Here is a 13,196-nt window from a genome sequence, read left to right on the forward strand (position 1 = left end):
TTTGTATAACAGCAACAAATAAACAGAAAAGAAAATCTAAAAGATACCACTGAAACAAATAGCCCGATGTAATAGAACAGAATGTCCAGATACAGACGCTCACAAGCATGTTCTCTTTTTATGACAAAGCAGAGCACTGGTAAAAGGATAACTTTTTCAATAAACTGGGTCAACTGCATATACATATGAAAACCAAATAAATCTTGAGTTCTACCTCACACCCTCATACTGTACACAAGAATAAATGCTAGATGGACTGTAGATCTCACTGCAAAAGGTGAAACAATACAGCATCAAAAGGAAAACAGGAGAATATGTTCATAACACCGGGAGAAGCAAAGATTCTTAAACATAGACTTAAATAAAGAGTAAACGAAGATTCTTTAAACAAAGATTAAAGCATAAATATTAGCCATACTCCACTCCCTGCAAAAGAGATCATTTTGAGTATATTAAAATTAAGCCGCCTTTATCATAATACACCAATAAGAGTGAAAAGGAAGCTAAAGAGTAGATATTTGCAATACATATATCTGACAAGGGACTCATATCCAGAGTATATAAAGAACTTCTATAAATCAAAAGAAAAAGCAGATAAGCCAATAGCAAAAGACAAAAGAGAATATCCAATTGCCAGATAAACATATGGAAAGGGGCACAATTTCATCAGTCATCAGGAAAATTCATATTAAAATGACAGTGAGACATCACAACAAACCTACCAGGATGACTAAAATAAAAACGACTGAACCAATACTAAATGTTGATGAAGACGGGGAGCAACTGGAACTTTCAGATACTGCTAGGAGTATAAATTTGTGTAACCACTTTCAAATATGCAGACACTATGACCTAGCAATTTCACTCTCAGCAGAAACTGCAGGAGAAAGGTGTACTTACGTTTCCCAAAAGACACTTCAAGACTTTTCAAATCAGCATTATTTAAGTCACAAACTATAAACAACTCACATAAGCCAGATGTGGGCTCCCCTGGAAGGGCACAACCTTGAGTTAGGCAGCTCTGCACTGAAGGAGCAGACAGCTGGAGGTTGTCTGCTGACCGCACTCTCTGCGGCTGGGCGGCAAGTCCTTGTTTGGAAGGGGATCTGGACAATTCATCTCTGTTTTAACCACAGGGAGACAGACTTAGTTATTAAAATGATAACTGTAGCTGCAGTGGTAGAGAGGTAGGGCCAAGGGTGAGCTGCAGTCCCAAAGCGATCAGTCTCAAGATTTCACTGTGGAATACTGATGTTCCTGTGACATGTTTAATACTCCATCCACAGTGAATGATAAAATTCTCTGGAAATCTGATGGCAAGAAATCAGGCTAAATGAAAGAGGCAGAGAAGACAGCTTGATAGAAGGAGTTGCATATGTCTAAGCTCACTGTAGCAAATATTTTTGGGACAGGTCAATAATTTATCATTCTCTTTGCAAGGATATGAGCAGCATATTTCCCTCCTCTACCCAGAACACTCCTTTCTCTAATGACAGAACATTATTTGTATTCCCTCCTTTTGCCACTTTGCACAAGCAGTTTTGCCATCTCTTCTTCCTGTTCTAATTGTTAGATTAATTTGCAGCTTCATCACTGCTCACATTTATGTGTGTATTTGTGTGTGTGTATGTGTGACAGAGAAAGAGAGAGACTGTCCATTAAATTAAGTAACTTTTTCATGAGATTACTTTCTTAATGAAAAATGCCCATCAGGTTGCAGGACAGTTGCAGAGTGTGGCTTTCCTAAATTTTTAAATGTGACATTTTTCTTTAATTGTCAGCAGCTTAAAGTCTTCTGTGGTATACACCTTTGTGGTGTGAGAGCATGATTTTTCTTCATAAGTGTTCAAATAACTAGACATACGACCTAGGAAGAGTTCAGTATGTACGTGTGCTGTATGCTGTATGTGTGTGTTTGTTGCAGGGGGTGTGGCAATCAAGCTGGAAACATATGTTTCCTCGGGAAAGTTCTTGCTTTCTAGATATTGTTCTTGTAGACAAAAATAATACGTGTGCATAGAGGGTAAGCAAAGGCTATCATAACAATCACTGGGATTCTCACACCTGCCTGTAATTGAACTGAAACTGGAGATCCATAATCTCTCCATAAAATACCTTGTTAGTAAAATGATTACATTTCTAATGTGTGCTCAGAAATTATCTTTACTACCATCTGCTACTAAGCATTTTCACATGTTGACTCAGACTTATTATTCATGCTTATTCTATCCACACCCCTTTTCTATGGGCCACACAAATCTTCCGAGCGAGGTTTTCCAGACTTTAGAAGGCATTGCAAGCCTTGAGAAGAGATTTGGCAAGGCCGAGATTGGGGGCCTTCTGAGAATGCAGGAACACCCTTAGGCTAACTCAGAATGTCACTGTTTCACAGGATGCTGAGGAACCATGGTGGAGAGCTGGAAGAGATGACCTCGCCAGTCCCTCTCAACTTTGAGAATCTACTAATCAAAACTTTGATCTCATACTGATACGCAAAAAACAAAAACTGAAAAAATGGAGTCATCTCCATATCTGAAGAACTAAGAAACATTAAGTCACTACCTTGGCCTAAAGAAACAATCACATATAATGGGAAAAAGACTATGGGGGTAACAATTTGTCCAAATATTAAGAAATTTGTAATAAAACACTCTGATAGTGAGAACCGCTCTAATACTGTTGATTGGAAAAATGAGTCAAGGCAATTAAAAAGTGCAGTTTATAGGGAGGTCCATACGATACATGGTTTCTGCTTCAATTCATATTTTATATTAAGTAAAAGGAAACATGAAATTATACTTCGTAATAATGATGTATTTAGGCTAGAAATTTCAATTATAATCAATGTATATTAACTCAATGCTCTCAATCACAAATGTCTATTTGAGGTATATCGACCGTGAGGCATTAGTAACTTTCCTCCTTAGCATTTACATAACATGCAGTCTTTATTGGTTATTTCCTTAAAAATCTACCACTGTTGATGCTCTTTAGTTAGAGATGATGGTAATCTCTAAAGCAAAAACACTTGTTCTCCTATTTCAACTTGTGATAAATGAAACCTTTACGGATCCAGCTGAAACATTTATCATGCTCAGGGTAAATAGGAAGAAAGGCATCATCAACTAACTTTAAACCCAGAATACCCTGAATGTTCAACAAGACTGGGACAGAAGCAGCTGAAAATCATTTCCAGTTGCTTAAGGATGGCTGGGTTTTTCTACACCCCTATGCAGTATTTTCAAATGTATAATTTAAGCATAGTATTCTTTCCCACAACCCTGTCCATGACCTACATGCTACAAAGGAAAAAAAAAATGTTGACCTTGAGAATACAACTTAAAGTCCACCAAATAACACCATATTTTAAAAATAACACAAAAATCCAAAACGGTATTCTGTTTTGTGTAGTCTCCCTTAAAGAAAGCTTGCCTGTAAAAGTCCATCAGTGAATACTTCCCCTCATTCTCTGAGACGACGTGGCAGTTGAGTAATCACACCGGCTGCTCTAAAAATGTATGTGTGTCTAGTTAATTTAGGCAGTTTATTTTGATAGCATTCACCTCTTTCTGATTACAGCAGGTGTTTCAAGGATAAATTTGCTGAAAATTGTATTTTGTTTAAACAACAGCAGCATGTACATTTATGGCCTTACTATATTAAAAAGCATTTACTGTCTGGCAGCAATGGATACAATTACAAACATTTGTGACAGTAACTGGAGCTATTACTCCTGCATGGAGTCTCATGAAGACCAACTTATTGCCACCTGTATTTACATGTGTTACTGGTAATTGCAAAAGCTGATTTTTAAAAATTTGGTTCCTTATTTTTTAGAAATTGTGTGACTATGTTTCAACAAAAGGTCTGTCTACCAGAACATCTGTAAGAATTATAAACGTGGTTTCTCCGTTATTTAAATAACAGGCAGAATTCCATTTTATGAGGAACATATATGTAAAAGGTATTCCTGTATCCTAGCCCACAGAATATATTATACTTTTTTGCTCATGACTGCAAGAAACCTATCAATATAGCCTATCCGGCAACCAGGGTACAAGTCTTGGGAAATGCTCTTTACTCCAAAACTATAATAATTTATAAACCCCTACAGGTCAGAAATATTTAGAAAGCTAAATTTTATTACTCTGCATCCAAACACAGTGATGGCAGAAGGTCAAAGCAAGTTGACCTTCCACTGCTTCGGAATGAAAGAAAATACCCTCCATTGCTTCCAGATACAGATTTGTCTACAAGAGTGAAAAGAGGAAGCCTACCATTGTCCATTTCTGCATGATTTGGCTTCCAATTTCAAGAGACTTAGATCTAATATGGCAATTCTGTGGTCCTCCCAGGTTCATTTAAATGGAATTCCACCTGCTGATTAATGAAGGCCTCTCTATTCCCTCTTAGGTTTTAGCTCTCACAGTGACTAGAGAGCCCAAGGGCTCAAGACTATTGTCATGATTCCATCCTTAGCAGAAAGACTCCCAAAAGGTTTCCTGCTGTGAATTACCCAAGGCAACACCTGTACGGTTTATTTACATTAAAACGAAATCCAATTGCTTAGAGTTGAAATTTTAAGTTTAAGGTTCTTTTTACAACTGCAACCTTCAGAAAGTTGGACACTGAAGAACAGTTAAGGATGTAAAAAAGCAGTTCAGTGAAGCAAAGGCTTGAAATAATTAGACACACATGCTGTAGTACTTCCTAAGCCTTAAATAAAAAATAATCTCTTTATCTAAATTCCTTGTAATGAACCTGAAGATTTACATAATTACTAAAGACATTTTGGTGGAATGAAGGGGGTACCTAGCCAACTATCTTTTAAAACAACAAAGCAGGAAACATTTAATTATAATTTGGAAAAAAGTCTATTTAAGTCATTAATCAAAATTCTAATTACAATATCCACAGGGCATTAAAGCATGATAGAACATTTGTTCATTGCATTATATACCTAATATTAAATCATTACAATATACAATCTTTTAGGAATAAATACTGCATAATTGAAAAAAAAGGGCCTATGTAAGGTTTCGTTGAAAACTGATTTCACGCTTGCTGCTCTTCTTTAATTCTGGGGAACAGAAATAAATATTATTAATGATTACTTAGTTTCTTTGTAAAAACCCCTGACTTGGAAAAAATCATTCTCCTGATAAAGATTAATAAGAGTGACCATTTTAAGAAGACACTTTCCCTCGGTTCAATGAATGAAGTTGAGAAACTGAACATACAAATGGACAACAGATAACAGCTAGATCATTACCCAAAATATTTAGAATCCTGACCCACAATCTGTGGCACCTAGTCCAGGAAGCCAAATATAACCTCTGTAGCAACTGACTTCTGTAGCAAGGACTTTGTAATTGTCAGCTTCCCCAATTTTTGCTCAAACCGCACTCTCCCGCCCCGCCCCGCATTTCCAATGTAGGACCAATTAGACAAAGCCAAATGTCCTCCCCTAACCAATCACATGAGAGGCCCTGCTTCTAGTGAGCCCACCTCCAAATTTCTAGCCACATATGAACATACTTGAAGCGTTCCCTTTTTTCCACTACACGTCTTTCAAATTCTCCTGCGTGCCTTAAGTTCTCTGCCGACGCAAGTAGTGATGGCTGACTCCCTTGCTATGGCAAGCTCTGAATAGCCTCTGCCTGTTCTCATTTAGGCGGCTTCTGTTTATTTCCACAAAGCCAAATAAAAGCTTGCTGTTTTTAATAGTAAAACAGAAACTAAAAAAGATAGAATAATTTTCCTCAAGAAACGGCATTAATTATTTATTTAGCAATCAAAATTAATCAAAAATACAGAGAGTGAAATCTATATGAATATGCATTCACATTTTCTTTCTATTCCCCTAGAAATAGAGGACATGCAGAATTCTTTCGCAGTTCAGCTTCAACCATTTTATTATTCAACTCAGCAACTGTCAACTGACTCAAAAGTTTAAAAAATTACTATTATGGAATTTAAAATATTTCAATCAAGTAGGAAATATTACCCTTCAATAATTATCATAAAGTACCCTGAGGAAGAGCCCCTCACACAGTTAAAAACAGGTAAAAGCAGCTACAACCTACAGGCTGGTCTGACTGTACATTCTTGCAGCAATGAGTAAGTATACAAGATTTCTAAATTTCATTTTCTATTTAATCTTCATTTCTGCTTCTTGCTCTCCATGTTTTCTCTTTCAGCTGGATTTCCAAAGTCAACAATCACTTGTTCTCTAAAATGATCCACTGGCCGATCCATTTCTTGCTAGTGGTCTGTGTTCTCCTAAGAAGGTCTGTGTTCTATCCTAAGCATCAGTTCCTGCAGGACAATGCCCTGTCATTTCTCCACCCAGATCCTAGAGCTCCTGGTTTGACCCCAACCTGCTGAGCTTGGCCAAGCCATCTCCCTACCAAGCACTCAGCTGGAGACTGACAGTAACCTTCTAGCACTACAGACAGCCATCTAAAGGTATGGTTTGTAATTTTTAAGGCTATGTGGAAAATGCTCATGATGAAATGATATGTTAAAAAAAGAGGTAAAATCTCAGCACCATACATAAAAGCCCACAGAAATAGTGGTCAACATATATTAAGTGATTCTTCTGGCACCATTCTAAGTGCTTTAGATATGTTAATTCATTTAATACTTTTTTTTTTTTTTTTTTCAGTACGCGGGCCTCCCACTGTTGTGGCCTCTCCCATTGCGGAGCACAGGCTCCGGACGCGCAGGCTCAGTGGCCATGGCTCACAGGTCTAGCCGCTCCACGGCATGTGGGATCTTCCCAGACTGGGGCACAAACCCGTGTCCCCTGCATCGGCAGGCGGACTCTCAACCACTGCGCCACCAGGGAAGCCCCCTTTTTTTTTTTCATTTAATACTTTCAATAACTTTGTTGAGGTAAGCTTTATAATGAATTCCATTTTACAGATGAGGAAACTGAGGCACAGAGTGGTTGCGTAACCTACCCACAGGTTCCAACCGCTAATAACTGTTAGACTCAAGATGAGTACTCAAGTGTCCTGAGTTTAGAATTTGTGCTTTTCACCAGTATGCTATATTGTCACTAATTGAATAGGTAAGAGCCTGGGTTGGAGGTTCAAATATCATATCTGTCACTTACTAGGCAGAGGCAAATAACTTCTCTGTGTTTCAGTTTCCTCATCTGTAGTAAAAGGTACCTGCATATCATAGGGCAGTGGAAAGGATTAAATGAGTCAATGTACGTAGTGCTAAGAACAGCACTTGGCACAATGCAAACACTTAGTAAATATCATTTATTATTATTATTTTCATCATATCATATATACCTTTACTAAGGAAAAAATTAGAAAGATTTACCAAAGTGATACTTATATGAATCCAATTACACCCTAGGTAAAAATATAAGGCTGATTGTTATCAATATTCCCTTAAGTGATGGAAGCATTAGGGCAGGAATTTTGTAAATTCTTCCTGAATACCGATACAGATACAAACCTAAGAGAGCTATCATAGAATACAATAATATTACAAAACAATATTGTAACATAACAATAATTAACATTTATTAGGCAGTAACTATGTGTCAGACACTGTTCTTGTTTCTTTACAACTCCTCCATGAGGTAAGGAATATAATTAGTCCCATTTTACAGATGAGGAAAGGAGGAACAGAGAGCTATAGTAGCTTGCCCTAGATCACACAGCTAGTAAGTGGTAGAAATATGAATTTTGGGTGTCAAGGGAAGGTGTGTGAGATAGGCTCCATCCTCTCTGGGTCTTTATAGCTACCAAAGTTCTACTAAGTTTCTGAAACTCTGGGTCAATAAATCAGGATTTGATGGTGGGACTAAATGTGCAATCCCTAGCTTCTAATTCACAGTACACTACCTGCCTCCTCTCCCCTTGAAATATTACTTCTGTATTATTTTTATAATTAACAACAAAATTGTGTTTTAAAAAGACTCAGAGATTAGGATAATTCTTGACCAGTTACAGATTTAAGTCTAGTGAGTATAATCACAGATGTTTGCTCTTAGTGTTAAATTCCACCAGCGTAGTTATATAACACTTGTGGGCACTACTATGGGGTCTAATAAAGAACAATAAAAAAGAGATAAAAAAAATCAGAAAAGGAAAGAGTTAGAGAAATAAAGAGTAAAAAAAAAAAGAAAGGAAAGAACAAAAAGTCCAGGATGTATTATACTCGTAGACGATTTTATTAGGTGGCACCGACATCCACTCTAGTTTAGGTGTCCTCAGACTGCCCTTCTAAGGAATTGATGCCTGAGCCTTACTCACTTGGTCAGAACTGAGGCCTTAACGAGGATTGGCTAATGACCTGGTTAATGATCCAGGATTTTGCTGAATTTATCAACTCTCTTGGCAAAACTTCTGACTGTCTTCAGATACATTATTCCAAATTGAGGCAGATCTGAGATGGGTATATAGCTACTCTAGAAGTAATCACCAGGAGCATTCTCTATACCCAGCTCTAAAAAGGGAACTGCTAATACAGTCCATTCAAGCCAGCATATGACAAAAATCCTTTATCTTCAGTTGTGGAATGTATTATTTGCAGTTTTGGCAACATACTTATTTTCCCAGTTGTAATTTGTTTAAGCTAATATTAAAATTTATTTGCATTCTTTGAGAACTGGTAATAGTAACAAGTAGTGCCAGAAACAAGAATAAGCTAGCCTAGCAATAAAAACCTGATTACATTATGAAGAATATACAAAATAAAATACTGGTGTATGACAGGATGTCATCAAGCATACAGACTATAATATGCAAAAAGAACGGAAAAGAAGATTTACTTTTTTAATATAATACACTGCTGGGAAGCATACAAGGACTAAAATGAACCTGTGAAGAAAAAAAGCAAAACATTTGATCCAGTGCCAAATAAATATGGGACTTTTTTTACTTCTAACACAAGGTAATTTTAAAGAAATTTATCATTGTTTTAAATAGTGCTGACCCTATATTACTTATCTCCTACATCTCTATGCTACTTAAAAATTAATGTAACAGTGATCAGTAAAACACATTGATCTGAAAGTAATTAATTCCTTTTCTTCCCCCTCAAACATGAAGTTGAAATCTTGAAAGGTCCTAAATGCCTGCAGTGAGTAAGAGGTTACTGTTTTGTCCAAAAGTAAAGGAGAGGGTTTGGTTTTGGTAGTTAGGAGTTGAGGAAGAATGGGATCAACCATGATTCTGGTGTCAACACTTCCTGATTAAGGAGGATAATGAGTCCGTGAGAAACCACATGTATAACCAGATTACTTTATTTCTGAGACATGAAAAACATTTCTCTATTCATTAGCCCCTTATTTTCTCAAATCAATGTATAATTTTATTTTTCTTAAGTAAGCTGAATAAAGAATTGACCCTAAAGCTGTAATTCCCATTTGCTACAGCTGAAATACTTAGGAGAAAGAAGGGTTTACGAAACACTGGACACAAGGACCAAATTATCTAGAGAAGAATTCTGAAAAAGTAATCAAATAGGACTCTATGTCAGTATTTTTACCACAAAAATCTAAACTCAAAATGACATTCACATATTCGAAAAAATACCAACCCCCCCAAAACTTTATCTGACATTTTCGAATGTTGCCTGTAACATGGACTGTATAATTAATGACACAGTATATCCTCATAAGGTCAAGGCTGGTAATGAATGGCATGAGACTAAGAGTCCAACCCCGAATTAGTTAATTCTTCCCCAAATCAGGAGAACATTGATTCTTTAAGAATCCAGGATTTTGACTACTGCAGTATTGGTTTATAAAACTGTATAGGTTAGCAGTTACATTTATATTCTCTCTTTCTTTATTCAGTTACTTCTATGTGGAGATCAATGACAGTTCTTAAAAAAAAAACACACACTCGTGTGATCCTATTAGATTTTAAGTGAGATGTTTGATTTCAAGAGTTTACTTATCTTGAAAGTAAACAAATTAAACTTGCTTCCTCACGGGACTAAGATGTACTTGAGAGTTCCCAACTACACAATTATTTTAACATGTTGTTCTAACTACAGTTGCAATAATAGTGATGTTTAATTGTATGAAGAAAATTTGTTCTGACAAAACTAAAGAATCAGAAATTACATTTTCACAAAAAAATTCCATTTTTGAAAATTATGACTTCCAGCAGAGATCAAATCAGGAAAGAAATTCTTATTAATATGTATTTACATATGAGAGATACATAAACAGAGAATTTACCCCCAATGTACTCAAATAATAGCTGTCCTCCATAATGATTGGGTAAATATATTGTAAACAGGCTGTAGGATTTGCCCACTTACTCCAGATAAAGCTTGTTCCACAGCTGTTCACAGTCCAGGAAGACCTCTGTTGTCCTTATCTTATTTTAGGACTGCCCTAGGAGTCTAGGCTACTTCTTAGCTTCTCTAGGATACAGTTCTACATGCCCAAATCCAGGCAATTGAAGTATGAATTAGCTTCCAAGGCACTGAAAACAGCAATCTTTGTATAGCTGCTACTTTGGGGAGCAGACATACAACCACATTTGTAGAGTGACAAGTTTCCCTAGAACCTTGTTCCATAATTCTGGGGCTTGTCTCTAGCCTCCAAGGATAAAAATCCTTGAATTTTTTTTACCTAGATGTCTCTCTAGCCCCTTTTATAGAGATTATTATAATACTAATAAGAGTAGTATTGTCTAGTCACCTATTAGCTTGTTCTGAAGTTCTTACTCATAAATTGTAGGAAAAAAGTAAGCAGAAACTTGATTAAATGGGCCAGTTCATCTGGCCTAATCCCCAAATCTTTATTGCATATGATTTCTTGATTATGTTCTTAATATTAAACTTTTAATCATGTGTACTGAGTAGATTATGTAAGGTAGCTTCCAGGATGTCTTCTGTTTTGTCAACCAGCAGAGTTCTAAACCATTTTTTAACTCTACTCAGTTAGTATACAGTCACAGAATTCCAATTTCATTCACTATTCACCTAAACAAAATATGATTGCCAAGAAAATATATCAAAATGTATTGAGAAAATACGCCTTAATCCTAGGGAAATGTGATGTGTTCCAAATCATTTTAAAGATACACTCCTTGCTTTGTGGGCCATATTACATTATTTATTCATTCAACAACAATTTATTAAATCTCTATTAAAATAAAACATTGGAAACTGAATCCCTTCTTAAATCACTTTTGTAACTGGGAGTACCCTTGACCCTGAAATGGCCTTATAAAAATCTATCTGAACAAAATGTGTTCTCTCTTCTATACCTTATTGTCAGTCCTGATCGTGACTTTCAGTTGTGGTAGTACACGTTCCACTTCTAGATTCCATTCCGCAGCATCTGTTGTGGATTCCAAAATATCTTCTTGTTTGGCAGACTCGTTCATATCCTAAGAAAGGAAAGATATCACAGGATTGAGAGTTTATAAAAAGAAATGGTAAAATTTTGAGGCATTTTAGCAGCACTGCACAATTTATATCAAGCATGGTAGTATTAAAATTACAGCGGCAGAAGAAATTTTTTTCTGTCCTCTTATCCATGTTGAAAGAAAATGATGCACCAACCTGGTAGAATAGAAAAGTTACTATTTATAAAAGAAGCAAATATGTGATTTAACTATTTTTACAAAGAATAATTTTTTTGAGATATCAGAGTGAACTCAATGGGAATACTGTCAAATGAATAAGCCATTTAGGTATGTTAATTGGTAATGGTAGAAAAGATGCAAACACTCACATGTTTGGTAACAAAACATTGCCTTAGTTTGAATTCACTGTACTGAAATACAAACCCAAAATCTGAAAGACAAAAAAGATAAGATCCCAGAAGTAAAGGGCACATTGTTTACAAATTTTGTATTTATAAGATGATATTTTGGTTAGGTCAAACCATAATATAGCTTAAAAATGTGATTTAATGCAGACCTATTTGAACTCAAATAGGGTAGAGGTCAACTTTCTTGCATTTGTTTTCTGCTGTTGAGTAATAAGCTCAATTCAGTCCTGTCTTTGAATCAGAAAAGGAAAATTTTTTTTTTCCATTTTCTCAGCCCTCCACATTTCGGCATTAAGTATGTATGGATCTAAAAACATAAAGAACGTAAAAATTAATGATTTAAAGATAAAGTTTAATGCATTAATTTTGGTAGTATTTTTCCTTTTATGCTCCCTTGAAAAATTATTTAAAAAGTAAGAAAAATATAAAAAATTATTAATATAGAAAAAAAGAAACCTGAGAGATACAAACAGCCAAATACAAGGTATAAACCCTACATGGATTCTAACTTAAACAATCTGTAAAAAGATGTTTTTGAGACAATTAGGGAAATTTGAATACGAAGAGTATTAGATGATATTAAGGAATTATTATTAATTTTATAGATATGACAATGGCATGATGGATACGTTAAAAAAAGGCTTTATAAATCAGAGATAAATGTTGAAATACTGACAGGTGAATTTACATAATGTCTGAAATTTACTTTAAAATACTATGGGGCGAAGAGAAAAGGAGGGAGGGGCTTTAGAGGAAACACAATCAACCAAAGGTTAACTGTTAAACAAGGTACTGTTGCATAAGGGTTCATTATCTCATTCTAATTCTGTATATGTTTGCAATTTCCCATAATACAACATTTAAAAATAAAAGACTATATAAACAACCTCATGGTGAAATTACATTCTCATTGTGAATTTATGTCACTAAAAGATACTTCTTGTCCAGTATAACACTAAGTACAAGAATAACCTTATATTGGGATTTAATTTTGGGGGGAGCTTGAGGTCTTCAGGGGCTTTGAACTGACTCCCGACTGAGTCTCTAGGTCACTGCTGATGTGAAAAAACCTCTCTCTCTCTCCTACCTCCCAGCTCATATTAGCAAGTTCTAAACAGACTCAGAGCCTTAAAAGGAGCATATATTGCTTTCTGTTCAGAAATTCAGGGGGCTATACAGTTCTAACCATGCAATGAGAGAATGGGTAACTAATATATGCTTTTTGCATTTCACAATATGTGGTCTGAATTTATTCAGTTAGTATAAAAAATACAAGCATTAATTTAAGAAAAGTAAAATGTGGAAACTCCAAATGAAAAATGTCCAAGATTCTATTTTAAGCATTAAAGTGCTCATTTAAATATAGAAACATTGTATTATTTTGAGCACCTAATATAATGCTATAGACCTATATAAACTGAATCCAAGGTAG

The 13,196-nt window shown here is 35.6% G+C and overlaps 1 protein-coding gene across 1 annotated transcript in view; it reads right to left on the reverse strand.

The window, feature by feature from the left end:
- Positions 1-13,196, reverse strand: part of IFT57 (intraflagellar transport 57) — a 64,219-nt gene that overhangs the window by 18,829 nt on the left and 32,194 nt on the right. The window contains exon 6 of the mRNA XM_030836719.2: positions 11,256-11,378. Coding sequence (XP_030692579.1) covers positions 11,256-11,378 — 123 coding nt within the window. The remainder of the gene's footprint in view (positions 1-11,255; positions 11,379-13,196) is intronic.

Source organism: Globicephala melas, chromosome 4, assembly GCF_963455315.2.
Source record: "Globicephala melas chromosome 4, mGloMel1.2, whole genome shotgun sequence".
NCBI lineage: Eukaryota > Metazoa > Chordata > Mammalia > Artiodactyla > Delphinidae > Globicephala > Globicephala melas.